General features: G+C 42.1%; 1 protein-coding gene across 3 annotated transcripts; it reads right to left on the bottom strand.

The window, feature by feature from the left end:
• Window positions 1–268: 268 nt before the first annotated feature.
• On the bottom strand, window positions 269–18,578 carry MAFF (MAF bZIP transcription factor F). 3 transcript variants are annotated; one of them, XM_063427437.1, is made up of 3 exons: window positions 18,476–18,578; window positions 4,511–4,568; window positions 269–1,568 (listed from the first exon to the last, which is right to left on the bottom strand). In XM_063427437.1, the coding sequence occupies exons 2-3, from the start codon at window positions 4,541–4,543 to the stop codon at window positions 1,158–1,160; spliced, it is 444 nt and encodes a 147-aa protein (XP_063283507.1). In that variant the 5' UTR covers window positions 4,544–4,568; window positions 18,476–18,578; the 3' UTR covers window positions 269–1,157. The 3 variants fall into 3 exon arrangements, with proteins under 3 accessions (XP_063283507.1, XP_063283508.1, XP_063283505.1); XM_063427438.1 differs by lacking the exon at window positions 18,476–18,578 and adding an exon at window positions 17,169–17,347 and having other exon boundaries at window positions 4,511–4,564; XM_063427435.1 differs by lacking the exon at window positions 18,476–18,578 and having other exon boundaries at window positions 4,511–4,611.
• Window positions 18,579–23,216: the final 4,638 nt, after the last annotated feature.

The raw sequence follows: 23,216 nt of genomic DNA, 5'->3' as shown, positions 1-23,216 counted from the left end.
TCATCTCTGTCCACCTTTTCTATCCTAATGTCCCTTTTTTCTAAGAGCTCCAAATTATTGAGGGGTCTGTGTATAACAGAACTCCGCAGCAATAATACGCACAGTAAAAGCTCTTTAAACTACAATACATTTACTTAGAAATCAGTCTCTGTAAAGAAGATACATTGTATATGTTCCAAATTGTATTTTAGTTGCATAAATTGTAGTTACTAAGTCACTTAAAATTCCTCTTCAATCACCCCCTAAAATTGAAGTGTCCCTTTTTGCCCAATTGAAATGTTGTGAGGTATTTGTACAGTGTTTATCGCACAAATATTAAATATTAATTGGTGGTATGCGGACAAGAAACTTGCACATTCATAAAATAAATAAAAATCGTATACTTTTCATTTGTCCTTCAACACTTACTGATCCTTGAAATCAATATTCTACTTTCTCAATTCCATCATTCCATCTCAACTCATCCCCAAAATATTCAGACTGGGAGCCTATTTAAAGTATTCAACATTTAAACATGAATACCTTAATGTTAGGTTCCACGTAACCTTACTGCTATTACAGAACAACTCCCACCAGCCTCATCCATCTGTTCTCAACATGACCCATCCGGCTATCCATCCTTTTGGATGTGTGTTCCACTGGTACCAGGCTTCATTGGGGCAAGTGCTGATATTGTTATTGGACGCAGAATGTGTAGCAAACACAGCTCCACATTAGTAAAGCTACTAATGCTCTACCTGAAACATGTGACTTTCAAATCTGCTATTGGTTAGCAGTACTCAGCGTTTCAGTGCCCTTCTATCATATTTCAATACCATAAAGTAATCTTTCTGGTTATGTTGGTCGTAACATACCCACTACATGCACGAAAACATACAATTGAGATCCTCAATCATTCCCTTTACATTCATGACTTTGCATTAGTAACTTGGAGCTATTGCACCACAATTCTATACCATCTGCCTCACAGTAATGACAGTGGGACAGATCCAATCTGCAGTTTCCATATGGCAAGAGAAAACCTTTAACGGCAAGTTATAGAGGCCCCGTATCAATGCCCAGCTTTGTAAGGCTGCCGTTTGTGAAATCTGCTATGTTGTTGTAAGTTTTTGATGAGGTGAGATGGGAATAGGGATAGATGAACAGCTTGTCTTCTGTTAAGAGTAAGAATTTCCTGAAGACTTGACGATGGTGATAACACTCGTGGCGGCCACTTTAGCTGGAGTGATCGCTCCCCGGGACACTGAGTGAGCAAAGTTTTGCAGAGACTCGTACTTGGCTCTCAGTGCATCCAGCTCCAGTTTAATGGTGGAGTTCTCCTGCGCTAGTTTATCGACTTCCTGTTGCAGGTCATTTTTTTGCTTCTCTAGCTCCTCCTTTTGTGAAACACGTTTGACGCGGCAGCTTGCAGCATAACCCCGATTTTTCAGGGTCCTTCTCCTCTGCTTTAGTCTCACTACCTCTTCCTTGGACAAGCCACGCAAGTGGTGGTTTAGCTCACGAACTGACATGGACATCAACTCATCATCAGAGAGCATTGGCATGTTCTCCCCCATTTCCCTTTTCACCTACAGAAAAACAGGAGAATCAGATTATTTAAAAATACACCTAATTTTCATTTTACAATGCATTGTGCACCGAAAGCATTAAAATGTGCCTTAAAATGTTTACATTATACCATAATAAATAATATGGAACTAGAAGTACATAAATATTGCAAGAAATTTTGGTGAGGTCACAGAACGTGTAACATTGTGGATTCTTTCAGTCTGGCTGCTAAAAAAAAGAAAAAAGAAAACCTGCAGGAAAGCCACAAATAAATAAACCCCCTATTTCTTTAACCCCTTAAGGACCAAACTTCTGGAATAAAAGGGAATCATGACATGTCACACATGTCATGTGTCCTTAAGGGGTTAAAGGGGATCTTAGACTTTGAAAAATCTATAACTTGTGTTAACAATTTTTTAAAGCATCTCTATCACCGTCTGCGGTCATTGCCGATTTTTGCAAAGATCCCCAACTGCACTGCTGGATGAATGATGGCCACGGGGTGTAGAAGGAAGGTGAGTTTTACTTACCTCTACCTGTTCTTTGTGGCTGCCGGTCTATCTGCCAGTCTCCTTCAGCGCCTAATGTTTTGTCTGCCAGATGCCCACATCAGTGCTGTACTCTTGCACATGCACAAGAGTGCAGCACTGAGGTCTATAGAGGATCCCGCAAGATCCTACATAGACCATGATAAAACCGGACAGTGTTAGCCCTGCCTTTTGTCAAGTTACGTCACGCATTACAAATCAGGGCGAGGGGGAGGAGATTGATACAGAAATGTATAATAAAGAAACACTACTCCTTCTCACCCCTACCCCATCCATTTGTGGCTATTAATTGGTTAATAACCCTCTAAACAAACACTTACCTGATTCCAGTGCAGATGTCCCTCGGTGCTGGGCGCTTGACTGAATGCTTTCCTATTGGGTTCTTCAACACGCTGGACATCCTCATGCAAAACTCTGTGAAACTGCAGGGAGCGCCTCTGGTAGACAGCCACTAGAGGCAGTCGTAACCCTGCAATGTAGAGGCAGTTTCTCTAAAGCTGAAATATTTTACATTGCAGGGTTAAGAGAATAGGGACAGTGCGTCCAGACCACTTTAATGAAATGAAGTGGGCTGGCTGCCTAAAGTGTCCCTATAACTATATAGCAAATTACATCACAATAAAGTTTAGACAAAGTAAAGCCAGGGCAAACACTGGAAACTAAAATGAGGAATAGAAGCATTGTTTAATTTCTCCTCTTCTCTTATGATTTCTCTATGCTGACTGCCAGGTCAAAGCAAAGGACAGAGCGGCCCCTAGTTGCTGGATTTAGAGTTGTGGATTTTTACATTTAATTAAAAAAAAAAAAAAAAAAAATAGAATCACACCTCAAACACACTTTTATTAAATTTAAATATAATTTTAACATTCTGGAAAGCCTATAAAAACATTAAAGGATCACTAAAGTGTCAGGAAAACAAAACTTGTTTTCCTGACACTATATAATCCTTAGGATCTCCCACCCTCAGGGCCCCCCTCCCTTTGCGCTGAAGGGGTTAAAAACCCCAATTTTTGCAAAGATCCCCAACTGTTCTGCTGGATGAATGATGGCCCCAGGGTGTAGAAGGAAGGCGAGTTTTACTTACCTGTACCTGTTCTTTGAGGCTGCCGACATGGTCTATCTGCCAGTCTCTTTCAGCGCCTAATGTTTTGTCTGCCAGATGTCCACATCAGTGCTGTACTCTTGCACATGCACAAGAGTGCAGCACTGAGGTCTATAGAGGATCCCACGAGATCCTTTAGTTACTTACCTTAATCCAGCGCCGGGCTCCCTCGGCGCTGGTGACCTCTCCTCCCCTGCCGATGTCAGCTCCTGAGTGGAGCGTGATGTGCATGTGCAGCAAGAGGCTTTCCTATGGACGTGCTGAACGCTGGATGTGATTTTCTCATCCAGCGTCGCAGAAGTGCCTGTAGCGGCTGTCAGGAAAACAGCCACTAGAGGCTGGATTAACCCTGCCATGTAAACCTAGCAGTTTCTCTGAAACTGCTAGGTTTACATCAGAAGAGTTAAAACCTGGGGGACCTGGCACCCAGACCACTGCATTGAGCTGAAGTGATCCTTTAAAGGGACACTATAGTCACCTGAACACCTTTAGCTTAATGAAGCAGTTTTGGTGTATAGAACATGCCCCTGCAGTCTCACTGCTCAATCCTCTGCCATTTAGGAGTTAAATCCCTTTGTTTATGAACCCTAGTCACACCCCCCTGCATGTGACTTGCACAGCCTTCCATAAACACTTCCTGTAAAGAGAGCCCTATTTAGGCTTTCTTTATTGCAAGTTCTGTTTAATTAAGATTTTCTTATCCCCTGCTATGTTAATAGCTTGCTAGACCCTCCTGTATGTGATTAAAGTTCAATTTAGAGATTGAGATACAATTATTTAAGGTAAATTACATCTGTTTGAAAGTGAAACCAGTTTTTTTTTCATGCAGGCTCTGTCAATCATAGCCAGGGGAGGTGAGGCTAGGGCTGCATAAACAGAAACAAAGTGATTTAACTCCTAAATTACAGTGAATTGAGCAGTGAAATTGCAGGGGAATGATCTACACACTAAAACTGCTTTATTTAGCTAAAGTAATTTAGGTGACTATAGTGTTCCTTTAAGTAAATATTGTGTCAAGCCCGAAACAAAAACCCACATATTTTGATGTACAATACATGATGGCCTGTTAGTCATGTAAGGGTGTACAATGAAACTACATCTGTTCTCAAAATATGTATTTCACAAAATAGTTCCACAATTACAACAGGGCACATAAGATTTTCCTATTTTCTAACAAGAGCAACAAAGGGTGAGCATATTTATTACTTCCTCATGCTATGATGAAGGTGGGTGTGAGTATTCTTAAGTTGTGATGATGACGACAAATGGCAGTGTACAAGGAAATGAACAACAAGACAGGCAAATTCAGTACCTTTAAGGCCTTAGAAGAAAGTCCGTCTGACATTTTCACCTTGTCGTTTTCAAGCTTTCTGAAAGTGACCAAGAATAAATAGAGTAAATCGGCTGCCATTTCAACTTTCTATTACAATTCCAATGGTGGTCAGTGTTTTGACCTATAACCTTTACATTGCAGGGAGCAAAATATATTCTAAGTCATTACAAAAATACCTGGCATTAAACTAAATGTTTCATGTACCAGACCTGGCTGCCACTGATCTTGCTATATGTGAACAGAATAGCGAGAGCCTGGGAAGCTGCATGGCTTTCCTATGTAGCTTGAGTTTTCTAGAATTTGTTAATCAATCCATTGGACTAACAATTAGAGAAGACATTTTTTGAATACGATACACAGACCCTGTAAGTCAGTGCCAACCAAGCCTTGTAACATCTGCAATTATTTCCCATTTAAGCACACAAAGTTCTCTGATGAAAACACAAACCCAATGCCTATACAGCCAACTTGGATCACCATTTTGTCTCATTCATTTTATTGAAGGCCGAGAGGTTGTTTATGATAAAATAAATCGTTTAAAACAGAAATGGGGAGAGGGGGGGAACATGTAATCATTCACAAGTTACTGTATTTCATAATCTCAGTTGCCAATACTACAAAAACACTGCTTCTTTCTACCACATAAAGGAACGTTTCCATCAAGAAGCATATATATATATTTTTTTTTATGTTAGGTGCTCATGATAGTACAGAGTAAAATACCATAATTAAATGTAGGATAGTAAAAAAGAGCAAGTCGGTTGTGGGGTGCCGGAACCGACGATGAGGTAGGCCTGAGAAAGAAGAGGGCTTACCCAGTGGCGTACACACAACCCATGGGGCCCCGGTGCGAAAACTGATCCGGGCCCCCCTCCCCCCGCGCGAGCGCTTACTCTGCGCAGGCTGGGGCCGCAACACATGGCGGCGGGCACCTGGTCGCAGGGCTGCGACCCGTGCGACCGCAGTATGTATGCCAGTGCATGCATAAACACATACACTTAAAGGACCACTACAGACACCCAGATCACATCAGCTCAATGAAGTGGTCTGGGTGCCAGGTCTCTAGTTTTAACCCTGCAGTTTCAGAGAAACTGCTATGTTTCACTGAGGGTTAATCCAGCCTCTAGTGGCTGTCTCATTGACAGCCGCTAGAGGATTTTCTGCGATTCTCACTGTGAAAATCACAGTGAGAAGACGCTGAACGTCCATAGGAAAGAATTGAGTAATGCTTTCCTATGGGCGGTTTGAATGCGCGCGTGGCTCTTGCCACGCATGTGCATTCGGAGCGGAGAGGCGGATGGGGACGGAGAAATCGCCAGCGTTAAGGGAGTCCGGCGCTGGAGAAAGGTAAGTGCTTAAGACACACACACACACACACACACACACACACACACACTCATGAACAGACGCACACATTTACTGACAGACACACACTCAGTGACAGACGCACACAAACATACTCAGTAACAGACACACACACTAACACACACACTCACTAACACACACACACACACACACACTAACACACACTCACTAACACTAACACTAACACTAACACACTCACTAACACACACTGACTAACACACACTGACTAACACACACACACTCACTAACACTAACACACTCACTAACACTAACACACACACTCACTCACTAACACTAACACACACACTCACTCACTAACACACACACACTCACTAACACTAACACACACTCACTAACACTAACTAACACTAACACACACACTCACTAACACTAACACACACACTCACTAACACTAACACACACACACACTCACTAACACTAACACACACTCACTAACACTAACACACACTCACTAACACTAACACACACTCACTCACTAACACTAACACACTCACTAACACTAACACACTCACTAACACTAACACACACTCACTAACACTAACACACTCACTAACACTAACACACTCACTAACACTAACACTAACACACACTCACTAACACTAACACACTCAAAGTTTTTTTTTTTTATTTAATCCCCCCAGCCTCCTTACCTGTGGGAGAGCTGGTGGGATTCCCTGGGGTCCAGTGGTGTTGCTGGCCCTGCTGTCACCCGGCTGGCTGGCGGGCGCGCGAGGGAGCACTGTCCCCTGAGTGCTCCCTCTTCAGCTCCCTCGCGCGCCGCGCACTGATGCCGGAGCCGGAAGATGACGTCATCTTCCGGCTCCGGTTTCAGTGCGGTGCGCGAGGGAGCTGAAGAGGGAGCACCCAGGGGACAGTGCTCCCTCGCGCGCCCGCCAGCCAGCCGGGTGACAGCAGGGCCAGCCTCGGGGGGCCCGGAGGTGGCCGGCTCCTGGGTCCCCCAGCAGAAGAGGCTGGCCCTGTGGGTACATACCGGGGTCGCAGGGCGGCCGGGCCCCCTGGTGGGCCGGGCCCGGTCGCAGCCGCGACCCCTGCGACCCTGGTATGTAGGCCACTGGGCTTACCAAGGAAAAGAATTAGAAAGGAAAATAAATGTTAAAATGTGGTGTGGTGGGAGGGTCATTCAACGCTGACCTTGAACGGTAAGGAGCAAGGTAAGGAGTGTGCCTTAAGTAGGCTAGGAGTGGATACCAAGCACCTCCCACAAATACAGGCCAAATTGCCTTAATACACATACATATTTTTTTTAAATGGCTTTTAGCCCAAGAATATCTATCTGTCCACATATTGGACTGCAATTCCTATTATACTCAAGCAATGTAGTTTGTAATCAAAGTGTCACATAATGCTCACAGGATTATACAATAAAAACAGATTTTTTTTTATGTAAAATAGCTAAACTTAATATATTGGACAATAATTGTCCAAATCATATTTTTCCTTCAGCCATATTGGCCTAAAATTAGCAATTTACTTTTAATTCCCAACAATTCACAGTTTAGTGAATAGCCTTGCCATAGGTAGAGAGTTAACATGCAAATCTGTAATCTAGGAGCCAGCTAAAAACTACAGCTTAACCCCTTAAGGACCAAACTTCGGGAATAAAAGGGAATCATGACATGTCACGTGTCCTTAAGGGGTTAATGTAGTTGTTCTGGTGTCTATAGCCTGTACCTGCAGAACTTTCAATGGAAACACAGCCTTTTCAAAGAAAAGGCAGTGTTTACATTGCGGCCTCGTAACACCTCTAGTAACAGTCACTCAGATGGCTACTAGAGCGTCCTAGTCAGTGCTGCACAGTGTACAGCACTTACGTTCAACGTCTCCACACTCTGTATGGAGCCATTGAATGTTCCCAATAGAGATGCATTTATTCCCACAGTAAAGTATTTGCTTGGCTGAAATCATAAAGACTTATTATCTCAGCCATGGGAGGCAGGACCACCGGCACGGCGTGGAGAAAAAAGGTGAACAAATAAAAAAACAAAAAAAAAAAAACACAAAACTAAAATTTATTTACCTTTCTTGTGCGATTGGAGGGAGGCAAGTATCTAAACAGACAGACATTTTATTTAAATTGAAATCCACTCAGTCTCCCTACCTTTGGGAGAGCTGAGTGGATCTTTCCCCGGGGGCCAGTGGGGCTGCTCTCTCTTCCAGAATGTTATGGAGCAGTAATCTACCTGGAGCTCCTCTCTGCTCCCTCTTGCTTTCTGCAGTGATGCTGGGCTGGATTGACGTCATATTCTGGCTCCCGGCATCATTAAACAGCGCGCGATGGAGCAGAGAGGAGCTGCAGGTAGGACTTCTTAACTAAGGGGCTGACACGTAGTCGCCATGGCGACCTGGGATTTATCGAGCCCTGCATTTATACACTTGATAGCTACTCAGCTAGCAGACTGGATTAAAATATGCTTGCAAATTATATTTTAATTTTAGAATATAGGGCTGTCTGTCCCTGTGAGAGCATAGGCAAACTCACTTGTTTTACTGCGGCTATCAATACATATAAAAAAAAATGGCATACACAATAGCCTTTTAACAGGGCATTCAACAAACTTATATTAGAAAATGTAACTCGTGCTTCTAATGAACATGCTGTAATAAGCTGCTGAGCTATTTAAAGGTCTGCTAGAGTTTTACAATTTTATTTCCTCTTCATCAGAAAATAAAAATTAAAAATAAATTTTTTAAAAACCCAAAGAGAATGTGAAAAAAAAACAAAAAACAAAAAAAAACAGGATGTACTTTAAAAAAAAAAAAAAAAAAAATGTATGCATTTTTCCCCATGGCCAAAACACGGCCAAATAGTTTAGGTCACACAATGACAGCATTAGCACGTGTTTCCATGTGATCAGAATGACAATTATATCACAGGAATTTCTGTCACTGCTGCTTCATTGACAGATTGGCATTTTTTGATCGTATTAAATATGTAAAGGCGATATAACAAGCACTGGGAAATTGACAAAAAGATCAAAGATATGTATATATTTTGCAGTCTATCAAGCTACTACTTAATCTGAACACCGTCAGTGTACTAATATACACTATACTTACTAAAGCATGAATTGTCAGACATTTTTTTCTTTTTTTTTTTTAAGTGAATTTCACATTTTAGACCTAAACAAATGAACTGGAAACAAGTGACTCGACGATTTCTTTTTACATTTGAGCTATTTTGGTCTTAAATTTGGAATTCACTTTAGTAAATAATCCTATAATTATTAGATGTTGATATTTATTTTAATATAGTTATCATTACTATAACAATGTAGAAACCTTGAAGACTACATTAGATACACAGACTTCTGGGGGCAAGGCCTAACCATCATGGTGATGAGACATGTTTCTCAAGAGCTCCCACTCAACTATGGCAAAACAAGCTAAATAAGGCAGTATCTGACGACCCAAACAGCGGTACCACATAAATTGCAAGCACCCTGCAACGGAGGGCGTGCAGTGGAAGACCCACTCGAGACCCGCTGACACAGCGACCGACAGAGCGGCATAGCACACAACGGGCGGGAGAGACGGCTGCTCTCCCGACCCAGAGGGACTCTGACGATACCTACAAAGTGAGCAGACCCAGTAACCCCCCGACCCTTTGGTGGGGGAGATCCCGGTCCACCCAGCAGAGGCTACCCCTGGCGTGCTGAAGCGTTACAGACCACCTCGTGGGTAAACAGAGAGCGCAGAGTTTCACCCAAGATGGCGGAAACTGCAGGCGCCGAGAACCCCACTGGGGTGCACACGACCTTCAGGCAAGGCTGAACAAGCATTTTCAGCGGTTCAGGAAGAAGCTGGAACGCAGGCTACATCAACCTACCCCACTACAAAGTACTAACCCACCAGGGCAGAAACGCAACTAAGCAGTCGGCCAGCAGCCCAACACCCGGACAACCGTCCGGCACCACGGAGGAGGAAGGGGCCTCTAGGGAAGCCTAAGGCCCGACACTGGCATAGATCGCAGGCTACACAGAGACCTAACCTACCACCGGGTCACCCACATACATGGCCCAAACCAGCTACCATAAGCAAGCAACAAAGAGGGGATCCCAACACTGCGAAGCAGATATCAAGGCGCAAGCTACAGCACCTCAATCCTCGCCTGCTGGTGAGTCACCTCAAGCCACAACAGAGACTCACCCCGAGTCACCCCCTCACAAGCATACAGCCCAACCTAAGACAATGCCGCATCAGAAGGCCCCGCACTCTCAAGCACAACGCACCACGTAACAGCTTATCGCACTGCCAAACACCCATCGGCCGAACACGAGAGAGCACTCCTACCACCCAGGCCGCAAGCAGCAGCTGTTGGAAGCCGGGCACGGGGTCACACCACTACCATACATTCTCCCCACAAAGTGAAAAGACACGGCTGCAACGTGGAGGGTACGCTGTCAGGAGCCCAGAACGTAACACCCTAGTCCTTGACCTGGTCCAGTTTGTGGCGGACTTATACCCAAGACACTAGAGGCCCTACAGAAGCGGCATTGGATGAAACCAGGCCAGAAGGGGGACCTTCCCAATTATCCCAGGGGGTGACTCCAACAATCTTACCTCATAGTACCTGCTAAACCAACTGTTTATCTCTCTTTATACTCTTATTTTCCATAGCTCAAGGCACTGTCAATACTCTAAACAGTCAGTTAGCATACTCATATTCAGCACTCTGGTGGGCTCAAGTTAACCTGATTAGCACAGCATGTACACCCTCATGCATCATTACTCATATCTTATTGAGCTTAATCTTAGGCACACAGCCTACATAATCAACACCAAGACATGTTATCACCCAACACTCTACATATGTGACGTGATAGGAAACTTGAGCCTGTTTACAACATGCAAATTAAGTCTACACACTCAAGCCAGAACACACGCATGTCCTACACATATTGTCATCCAACTCTTTAACTTAGCGACACATTCGTAAGTTTACGCCTGATTATCACCTGCAAATTGAGCTACCTACATGCACGCATGCCCACCACATCTTGTCACCCGACTCTTCAACTTGTGACATGTTAAAAGTTTAAGCCTGTTAATAATTTAAAAATGTGCGAAGTTTTTTCTTGCCACTGTTTCACTGAAATGTCAAAGTATACGCTGTTGTGGCGTTATTAAGTCGATTTGTACTCACATGCACAACAAAAATAAAGAATTAAAAAAAAAAAAGAGAAACACAGACTTCTATTTTGTAATCATATAATTTTGACACCCTTTCCTAGCATTAGCACTTCCCCCTACCTTTAACATCACTGTAGTGATATATATTCAGATGTTTTAGGACGGCAATGCAAAAAGTAGCCTATCCATGCCTGATAGGATTTGTAGTCCAACAACAAACACGCACTAGTTAAAATAAAATTACGAAAAAAATTAAAAAAAAATACACCATGATGAGTATTACACTTGTCCCATGATAATCGGCGTTCAAAAATAAAAATTACAAATATATCAAAAGTTATTAATTGAAAATTCTGAATTTAAAAAAAATACTCAATTAAACACTATGAATGCGAAAAATGGTTGCCAAAGATATTGTAAAGCAACATGCTGTAGAGCCCATCGTAGTTAAATTGTTAACGAAAAGATAATAAAAAAAAAAAAAAAGCACTTCCTTGTTTTTGTTTTTTCCTCTGGTTACGAGAAGTCATATTTACCATTATTTTGTGTATCCCACCGACTTAGTCTGTTCTCCCGCCTCACAAAAACAGCAGAATTATTTACAATATCCACCTCTTTTGAGTTAAACATTAACCTGCTAACAGATCTGTCACAAGGTTCTCTCTCTCTTTTTTTTTTTTGAAGGAAGTTACTTGACCAGAGGACGAAATGGAAATAACATGCAGCCACAGAATAAGCGGAAGTTAAAAAAAATTTCAAAAAAAAAATTAAATATATATACACACACACACACACACACACACACACACACACACACACACACACACACACACACACACACACACACACACACACACACACACACACACACACACACACACACACACTATATACACTACTGTAATATACTATCATATACTGGAAAAAAAAAAGTAAATCTTGTTTGCATAATAAATTAAAAATAATTAAATAATCTGCATCTGGGTGTATACAAGGTTTCATCATTGTATATTTTCCCCACTAAATTTCTAAATTTTAAAGGGACAGTAAAGTCACATAACACAAATGGTTAACAACAAGTGGTGTAGCTTGAAATTTAGATTTTTGCTTCCATGAATGTATATTGTGTCAATATGTCTGTGTCGAAGGCCATTCCAGAGATTAAATTCAAGGAACTCTTCAAGCACCATAACCACTACACCTTGCTGTAATGGTTATGGTACCAGGAGTGCTTTTGCAACCTACCAAGGTAAGTAGTCAACTGTTTGGCAATTTACCTGGGGTCTGCTAGGTGCCTACTGCTGACCTCTGTGAAGCTTCCATTAGCTCTACTGAGATACCATGTAGGGCCTGCTCATTGGCTGATAGCATCAGCTGACCACCCTCAGCCAATGAGCACCTCCCTGCTCTGCAGGGCTTGGTTCAGTGCAGAGCTTTCCAGGCAGCAGGAGAGGTGGCTACAAGCACTTGGCAGAGCCCCAGTAAGATGTCGAACCATTTGTCTACCCAGGGAGGGCACTGCCAAGGAATTGCCTTAATTTAATAAGCTTTCTAAAAGATTCCATACTGTTGGAAAAATCCGCAAATAATTTATCTTCAAAATTTCCCAGTAATTAAGGGTGACTTCTGTAAAGTTCTACTTATAGTACAGAATCATTCGGAAAGCTTATTAAATTAAAGTCAATATTAGAAGACTGGAACACAAAACTGTATTCCTAACGCTATAGTGTCGCTATGCCCTAAGGTAATTCCCCGCTGCAATGCAACACTGCAATGTTTTATATTGGAGGGCTAGAGGGGCAGGGACACTGCACCCAGACCACTTAAATTAGATGAAGTAACCAGAGAGTGTCTAAAGTGTACCTTAATGTACAGATTTCCTATTTTTTGGTATCTTTCTGAATTAGTCAGTGCTTATTCTGCACTTTGTACTGTATACTGGGAAGTTATGGAAACACCATCTATCTGATTTGTTGTGCCAAGAGCAAGAATGTTTCAAGTTTATTATACAATATGAACATACTCTGAAGAATCTGTGATCTTGAACAATATTCCAAATAAGTACAAGTCCTTAGGCAAAAACAGAAGACAGAAGAGCTTCCTGGTGTCACAGTACATACACCTTTGCCTACTCTTCAAGACCTTAAAGTACCCTTAATTTCGTTCAGTACTTGTTTATCTCTAGCTGTGGATGGTACCTCAGTCCCTCTAAATCTTCCTTGGTTACACAAACACTAAATAATCTCTCATACAACATGCAAGATAGGCAAAAGAACACATACTGCACTGTCACTTTTTGGGTTTTCAGTCCAGGTCTTTGCCAAGGCAACCTACAAAAACATGGGCTAAAATTCTAAAAACATGACAAGGCAGTTTGTGCTCTTTGCATATCTGACTAAGCATTCTGAGAGTATCGTATAATCTTCTCAGCAGCAGTGGATCAGGCAGGAGTTTGAAATGCATAATATACACAATGTGTCTTTGGAACTGTATAAAAATAAGTTGTGTAGGTACTACTGGTATAATTCCATTGTCAAACAGTTCAGTTCTATAATTATAATAAAACTATAAACTCCTACAGAGCCTCAGTATATTGGACATGCACAGTAATTCTATAGGGGACACGGAAGTCTGGGATAGGGCTTACATACCAATTCAAGGCCTGAGTTACTAGCCAGGCCTCGAAATTTACTCTCCACGGCAAGACTGAATGGTCAAAACTCATTCACCAGGGTACATTTTCAGTCATCAATGGCTAGTGGCAAATTTTAGCCTTGCTTTAAAAAATTGGTTATAATCACAAACTATTTGTCGTAAGACAATGCTGCAAAGATCAAACTAGCTTGTTTAATGTATTTATCAGCTAGGTCCAAGTTCGCGTGTGAAACCATCGGCTATACCGTGCACTTGCTGGCCACGATGTCTGGAGGATCCAGCTGTGCGTGTTGGACTTGAAACACAGCATGTCTGCAAAATAAATCAGCCCAGTGTCGAAATGAATTAATAGCGAGCACACTAATGGCATCAAATTAGGTAAGGCCAATATCTGGGCAACAGGATACATTTCCTAGTTTAATTGGTACCATGCCACTATTTGTCAATCTCTAAACTAACTTGCTGGACTTAGATACACTCCATTGTTTAAAAAGAATGCCAAATTTGGCAGACCATGCAGAAAGAAATTGAGCAGAATGCCATTGATTAGTTTGAAGTGGGCATGGGATATAGAGTTTAGTTTGGTATAGTGGTCAGAAATCGGTGTATTAAAAAAAAAGAATTGGGTAAAATACCCCAAGAAGGGGAAGATAGTCCAGATTGAAAAAACAAACAAACAAAAAAGTGTATACATATCGGTCTAGATAGGTATAAAAACGTATTACAAGGGTTTGTAGAATTTTATAAAAAAAAAAAAAAAGACAAATAGTCTATAATCAGTAAAGGTTGATCACTCTTGTAGTGTTTAAAAATGTATTTTACTTTTTACCAAGGATCATATCTTCGAGAAGCCCATTCTAGGCCTGGACCATATTAAATCAGATTTGTTGATAAAGAAAAGAAAAACACCCCCCCCACCCCCTTAAAAAAAATAAAAGCCAAAAAACCTCACACCTTATTTTTTATATGTTTCTACCCTCCCCCCCACCCCCTTTTTCTGTAAACACTGTCTTTCTAGCCTAGGAACACCGCTAGTGGCCTCTCCTCAGACGGTGTTTCCACCCTCTGCATGGAGATACTGAACTTCCCTGTAGAGATGTATTGATTAAATGTATCTCTATGAGGAGATGCTGATTGACCAGGGCGGCGTTTGACTCTGGCCCAGCCCGCCTCCTTTGTTGAGATTCCTATGGGAAAGCATTGCGATTGGCTGAGATCATCAATTCTGCTGCTGTCAGCCAATGAGGCGGAGCACGCCCTGGCAGAACTGTGTGACGCTCAAAATAAGGTAAGTTTTCTAGTATGGAGGGCAAGCATGTTTTTTTTTTAACACTTTTGTGCTAAACAGTGTTTCTTTAACTTAGAATTCATCATCTCCAGCTCTGTATATGGCGTTCTGTGTGTGTGTCTTAAGTTCAATCAATCAACAGAACAGGAGATACAAATGCCCGAGATATACAGACTGTGTTGTCAGATCTGATGAAAATTAAAGGGACACTAGAGTAACCAGAACAACTACATCTTAATGTAGTTCGTCTGGCGTCTAGTGCCTGTCCCTGCAGGCTTTTTAATGTAAACACTGCCTTTTCAGAAAAAAACACTACACTACTGCCTAGAAACCCCTCTAGTGGTCGTCACTCAGACGACCACTAGAGGTACTTCCCGGATCAGCGTCTGCATGATCGCTATGAGGAGATGCAGATTGGCACAGCGTGGCATTTAGCAGCAAATGCGCAATAGCCTCCCAATGCTTTTTCACCTTTTTTTTTTTTATTTTTATCTGGGGACAAGGGGGGCCAGAGACATAAACGGCGGTTTTAAACCTATAGTGTCACGAATACATGTTTGTATTCCTGACACTATAGTGTTCCTTTAAACTATGTTTTTCAAACAGGCTGTGAGATTAACGACCATGGAAGGTGTGGCTAGGCCTGCATAAACAGAAACAAAAGTAATTTAACTCCTAAATGAGAATTCAGCAGAGTATCTTTTTAAGGCGTCACGGTCACTGTCTGGGGACTTTGCAAACACCCCAGATGGTGACATCGCCGCTGCTGGGGGTCTGGTGAAAGCTCCGCGGAGAGTCTAAGAAAGTCAGCGGAGGAAATATACAGAAAAAAAATTTAGTCCATACTTTGAGTCAGTGAAATTCCAACACAGTCAAAATTAACATTTCATAAAGATTCTATCTTTATAAAATACACATTTTAGTGGGGATTGACAGATGACTGCACCTAAATACAGCCTCTTTAAAGGATACTGTTAAAAATGGTTATCAACTAACCAGAACCAAGAGGCACCAATGCACAGAAATCAGAAAGGAAATTATGAAAGCCCTATGTATGGAATTCTGCATCCCCCGAATGCGTTTTTTTTGTTTGTTTTTATATTAAAAAAAATTATATAAAATAATAACAACAAGTAACAAAACACTTAATTCAGAAAACCAAATGGTTCTTTTATCTGCTCACTAGAAACATCTTGTTAATCTTTAATATCAAAGAGCATCAGTTATCCCCTCAATATCTTTTTCAAAGCACAATCTGACGTTTCCTTGTATGGTATGCTTTAAAGAGGAACTATCACGACTGAGGTTTTTGCACAACCCAATAGCAAACTTAAAGTTAGGTAAGTTTGAGTTTTTATTACATTAAAAACAAATCTCATTAGTTTGGGATATTTAAAAAAAAAAAAAAATAATAATTAAATTCTGTATTCACATGACACGTAACATGACATATACCCCCACAGTGCCACATGTGCTTCGTACAGACTATCAATGGAATGCCCAAGCATGAATGCTCTTATACGGTGTTTTTACACAGATTCGCCAGCGCACATAAGCAATAACAACAACAACAACCTGAACCTGCAAGTGCTCCAATGCCAACAATGTTTTCACCAAACTTCCTATTCACTATTTAGATGGATCAGTCACTCCAGTAAATGCTTCAGTAGGGTTTACTGGGGGGTTGGGGGAGGAAGTAAACAAGAATCTGTCACTTTCAGATACCAGACAGTTCTGCTTTAACCGCTTAAGGACACGACATGTAAGACATGTCATGATTCACTTTTATTTCAGAAGTTTGGTCCATAAAGGGTTAAAACCATTTCCATGTTAAATACTTCTCTGAAGGGTCATCAGGACATTGCAGAGGCAATGAAATAAGTGCTGAGCACAGTACAAGTTGTAGGATGCTGGCTTCACACATCATACGGTAGCAGATTAATGCTGAGTTATGCTGAATACTCTTGCTACGGAAAACTGCACACGCAGCAGAATTAAAAGTTTTCATTTAACGTCTAGAAAGAGCCGCACTACAAACTGTCAACACATTAAAATAGTTAGTTATTCACTAAAGTGTGAATTGCCGGGAACCACAAAACGTTACGGTTTAAAATACATGATAAGGAAAATTGCTGAGCTGGCATATTTATTTTCAACTTGCCTTAAAATGAACGAACGATTTCCTGTTTATTTCCCAATTAAGCAAATAATCCTGTTAGTCAGGCCTTGATGTTTGATCTTCAGTACAGAGAGCTAGTGACTGCGCATAAAGGGGATAGGCTCAGGCGAACTGAGCAAAGTCTCTGGCTGAATGCCAAATATTAACAAAACAAACCAAAAAAAAAAAAAAGTGAATTGGTGGGACTGTCTTCTTGGTTAATACAAGGGAAATTATGAGTTTTCCAGGCAGGAGACTACAAACTCCATTAAAATAAACACACACGCCCCTCCATGTCACTCAGATATAGACAACTCCCAAGGAAAAAAAAAAAAAGGAATGTTACGTAAGGAATGTTATACGCTTACACACACAGTTCCGGGAGAAAACTCTAAAAACATGACTTCATCTGGGAGCAATCAGCAAGGAACAAACATTGTACGCAGCCAGGAATCCTTCTGTTAAACACGTTACAGTCTATTGTTGGTTAAAAAAAAGAAAAGTAAGCTCACTGGACTGACTTGGGAGCTAAAATATTAAAATGATCTAGTTATGCAATGCAGTATCTTCTGGCATGTCCTTCAACTTATAGCCAACTCAAACTGGAGAAATAAGTAAAAGAATGCACTAGTGCTAAGTTTATATAATGCAACTTGGTCTACTCTCTTCTAGAATACAGAACTCTCAAATTTGAAAAAAACAAAAACAAATAGATAGATAGATAGATAGATAGATAGACAGACAGACCGACCGTTCTGTTTTCCCATTATTATACAGATCTGCTGCCAGGGACTATAGAGACAGCCAGTCCAGGCGTTACAGGGTAAATACACCCAGTATGAAGGCCCTGCCTGCATTCCAGTGACCAGCAATATGAGGAAGACACATTAGCCGTGCCTCCCACGTTGCTATAAAGCCTGATACAGTGTGTTTACAGTGAGCGCGGTGTGGCGGCCCTGACCCTTCACCAGCAAGCCGTCAATAGCCCAGCGCTGGCAGTAGGAGAGGGGAGGGGGGTTATTTAACCCTTTGTGTGCCCGAGGCGTGCCCCACTCAGTGCCAGCCATGCTGTAGGAGTGATCGGAGACTCCCTGAAGGGGTTAAAGCTGCCCGGGGGGTGTCAGTCCGGTGGTACACAGTGCCCCCCTCCCCCCATGCCGTCTAACAGAAAGCACAATGGCTCCCCGCGGGCAGCGCATACAAAGGAGGCAGAGTCCTCGCTGCCAGCCCCGGATCACGCTGCTATAGGGCGAGCCCGGCCAGACCCCGAGCTGTCCCCCGGTACCCCGGATACAGGCTGCCTTACCTGGCGAGCTCCCCGAGGCGGGCCGGCGGCGGGCGGAGTGCGGACAGCGAGCAGATCTGCTGAGTTGTAATGTTACCGTTTCCTGGAATTACTCACTCACAGATTCCTTTCATTCATAAAAACACAGTCATGCACTTACGTCATCCTCCGGGGGCGGGGCCGGCACTGTCACATGATGGGACCGGTGATGTCATTCGGTTTCCAGAGTCAGCTTAAAGGGGCAGCCTCACAGCAGCCTCGTTTTCACTCACATGCCAAGTGCTATTGTTTCTAGATGGAGGGTGGCCATAGAGCTTAGCTACAACTCCCAGAATACCTCAGACTGATAAAGCATCATGTGAATAGTAGTTCCCCACAGCTAGGGTTGTACTGTTGGTCATTCCTATACCCATTATGGACACAGTTCATGTCTCTTTGAACCCCATATTCCCATTTATTTATTTTTGTGAAATTTGACACATTGTTGGCAGTTTTACTACGTTTTTGTTCTACGGTTCTTTCCTGCCTTCCCAAAGGGTTACTACAAGCACCATGACCACTTCAGCGGTTTTTTTTTTTTGGTTTTTCTTTATAATTCTTTATTTTTTCAGTGCATGTGAAGTATCGTTTGCAGGATGTAACATGACATTAATAGGCAATGCGAGAAAGCAGTTTGCGTATACAAAGCATGTGGATAAAGATGCACCATTTTTTTTGTGGTACAGGCAATAGGTAAAAGGTTCTGACCTGAGTCAGACCTTGCATAAAAACAACAATATTAACCCCTTAAGACCGCAGCCAAATGTACAAGTTGTGATCCAAAAAAACGTAAACAAAACCTGGCATTTGCGCTATGTCTGTCCAACCATAATTCACCTCTTTCATATTAAATGCACCCCCCATTATTATATATCATTTTATTCAGGGGAAACGGGGCTTTCGTTTAACATCAAATATTTAGGTATGGAACATAATTTAATATGAAAAAAATATTTAAAAAATGGGAGAAAATAAGAATTTTTTAAATTTTTTTAGTTCTACGTGACATTCTAACTGTGAATGTCATAATACTGTTTGCTTTTACTGCAATACAATACACATATTTGTATTCAGCGATGTCTCGCGTGTAAAACAGTACCCCCTATGTACAGGTTTTATGGTGTTTTGGGAAGTTACAGGGTCAAATATAGCGTGTTACATATTTCAGTTTTTTTACATTGAAATTCGCCAGATTGGTTACGTTGCCTTTGAGACCATATGGTAGCCCAGAAATAAGAATTACCCCCATGATGGCATACCATTTGCAAAAGTAGACAACCTAAGGTATTGCAAATTGAGTATGTCCAGTCTTTTTTAGTAGCCACTTGATCACAAACACTGGCCAAAGTTAGTGTTAATATTTGAAAATGCAAAAAACTAATTTGAACGCAAATTTTGGCCAGTGTTTGTGACTAAGTGGCTACTAAAAAAACTGAACATACCCTATTGCAAATGGTATGCCATCATGGGGATAATTTTCATTCCTGGGCTACCATACGGTCTCAAAGGCAACCTGGCGAATTTTAATGTGAAAAAACTGAAACGCAAACCTTATATTTGACTCTGTAACTTTTGAAAACACCATAAAACCTGTACATGAGGGGTACTGTTATACTCAGGAGACTTCGCTGAACACAAATATTAGTGTTTCAAAACAGTAAAACGTATCACAACAATTATATCGTCAGTGTAAGTGCCATTTGTGTGTAAAAAATGCAAAAAATGTCACTGTCACTGACGATATCGTCGTTGTAATATATTTTACTGTTTTGAAACACTAATATTTGTGTTCAGCGAAGTCTTCCGAGTAAAACAGTACCCCCCATGTACAGGTTTCATGGTGTCTTGGAAAGTTACAGAGTTAAATATAGTGCTAGACAATGTAATTCCCTGAACTTTTGGCCTGGGTTGGCAGGCAGGTCCTGCAAATTGTAATTAATAAAATGACCTAATTATGTAAAATTATTACATAAATATATGCGTAGAATTATTATATATATATATGTGTGTGTGTGTATATATATGTATATAATTTTTTTTAATTATTTTTATTTATATATAGGTATATACATAGTGATATATACGTATATACTTATGTATATAGATATATATTATTTCGTTCTACATGTATTTTGATATCAATATATATATATTAATTTTAAAATACAGTTAGAACGAAATTACGCATGTTTATATATTTTTTATCTATTTTTTTTTATTATTTTTTTATTTATTTTTTTAACGTATTTATTTATTTTTTATTATATATAAATATATATATAATGAAAATTATATATATATTTAATCAATATCATTGTACGTGTATTTTGATATTAATATATATATATAATTATGTATATATTAATATTAAAATACACATAGACAGTGTATGCATATTTATGTGTATGTGTGTATATGTGTGTATATATATACTTAGATCATATATATAATAAATATATATATATGATCTAAGTATATATAATTTATTTTTACACTGTTTTAACATTTTTTATTTTTTTTTCAGACAGCAGGGGGAGTACCTGTCATTACAGGCACTCCCCCTGCTGGCAATGCCTTGGACGACTATGCCGTCCATGTGATCGCGGGGTCCTCGCAAGGACCTCGCGATCACATGGCCCTGGGCGGCTGAAGAGGACGCAGGGGGACTCCCTGGGCTCCCAGGTAAGTCCCCCATACCGCGATCGCCGGCGACCGGGTAAGTACATAAGATCGCAGGACGTACTATGCCGTCCTGCGGCTTTTAGAGCCACCAAAATAAGGACGGCATAGTACGTCCTGCGGTCTTAAGGGGTTAAACGTTTGGTTTGCATGTCTGGCGGGGTGCTTGTTGTGATGATATAGTGTGCTAGCATGCGCAAAATCAGGCATGAATACTGTTTTTGCTGAGGCTATTGTTGTTATTATTAATATTATTATTATTGACGGAGTTACATGTCTGTCTAGGGAGTGCTCTTCGGGTACCCTTGTGCATGTTAGGGACGGCACCCTTCGATCTGTGCTTCTCTTGATGCCGAGCCTGCAATGTAGCCGGGTGGAAGTGAACTGTAGCTGAGGTTGTCTGAGCTGAATCCGATTGGGTGTAGGCAGTTTGGTGGCTGCCAAGTGTGGTCATGTAGCTCGATGTGGGTTTAAGTATATTTGTGCGTGGTAGTGTGTGCCTCCGTCTTTTAATCAGCCTTGCTTGTCGGGCCTGGGCTAAAGAGGATAGAGTTGTTGCTTCGAGGGGAGCTTGGGGCGGTTGCGGCTGTTAGTGCCCCTAACCAAGGGGGCTGCGGAGGGGTGAGGGGGGAGTTGCGGTGGGTGTAGAGCCCTACCCCTGCATCCCTATCTCATGGAGCATTGACCCTCCGTTCAAAGCCTCGTAGGGAGGGTCAGTATATCCCTAGCTCTGCACATGGGGGGTGTATAGGTTGCGGTAGCCTTATCCAGCCAGCTGGAGAACAGAAACCAAAGAAAACTGATTAAACTTAGGTAAAACTGTGTGTTATGAGTACAGTCCCTTGTTGCCTGCTGCTCGTTGGGGTCCGAGCTTAGTCATGTCCCGGTGCTCGTGGTCGGGCAGTTTCGTGGGATGAAGGAGACTACTGTGGTCGGGTCCCAAGTGGATGTTCCTCTCCGATCTCTTGACGCCTCGCCAAGGGAAGACAGTCCCAGTGCATCTTCGGCCGCAGTGATCACGTGGCTAGATCCGTTGTGGGTCACTGTGAGGGCTCGTGGAGTGGTCCAGTCGTATGTAACACCTGCGGTTCTCAGTTGGCTTGTGGTTGGGTGGAGCGTTTTGCGCCATCGCAGGGTGGACCTCGACAAGTCTTGGTAGAAGGACAGGTCAGCACCCTCAAATGTGTATGGTGTTTGGTTTCGTATAGCTGAGAGGAGTGCTTTTTTGTCTTGAGCCAGGGCACAGCGAACTATGATATCACTCACGGCACTTGCTGGGGCCCTAGGTGATTTTGGTAGGTGGAACATGCCATCAAAAGCGAGCTTTTTGGCGTGTGTTGGTGGTAATAGGGAGGCTGTTAGTCGTCGCAGGTAGTGGGGCATTTCGTCCATGGTGACGGACTCGGGTACCCCTCTTGTCTTCAGGTTATTACGCCTGGAACGGTCCTCCAGCGTAGCAAGTTGCGTGGTAAATGCTTGCTGGGTTTTGTGGACGTTTTGCAGGGAGTCTTGTACAGTTATCATTTCCCGCCTCATGTCTATAATGTCCTCTTCTGTGGCTCTCACCCTGTCTGTAACCACCTGTAAGTCAGCCTGGATGACTGCTATGTCAGTTGCTAGCTTCTGGTGTAATTCGGTGAAGAGATTTTTAATATCATGCTTGGTGGCCAGAGCTGATATATCAGGTAAGGCTGCAGCTGTGTGTTCTGGTGTTTGTGGCAGGGTTTGTGATTGAGGGTAGTCAGGTGTTTGGGTCTGAGGGTCTGCTAGGGCCTGCTGGTTGGCTGGGGCCGCCATTTTGGGCAGGGTTTGGCGCTGTATTAGGGCCCCTATGTCTTGGGATTCGCTTGAGGTACCTGAGAGAGGTTTCTGTGAGCGTCTTCCCATGGTTGATGGCTGATCTGCAAGTAAGTATGTCTGTGCTCCAGTTGTGCTGGAGGGAGATGTGCACCAGGAAATCCTCCAGGCGTGAAGCGTGATGGTAGGCCGCAGGCTTCTTCTGTCGCCGGTTCTGTCTGGAACCAGCAGAGAACGGCATGTGCCG

Source organism: Pelobates fuscus, chromosome 7 (genome assembly GCF_036172605.1).
Source record: "Pelobates fuscus isolate aPelFus1 chromosome 7, aPelFus1.pri, whole genome shotgun sequence".
Taxonomy (NCBI): Eukaryota; Metazoa; Chordata; class Amphibia; order Anura; family Pelobatidae; genus Pelobates; species Pelobates fuscus.
The sequence above is the reverse complement of the archived record's forward strand: the minus strand, read 5'-3'. Positions and strand labels throughout refer to the sequence as shown.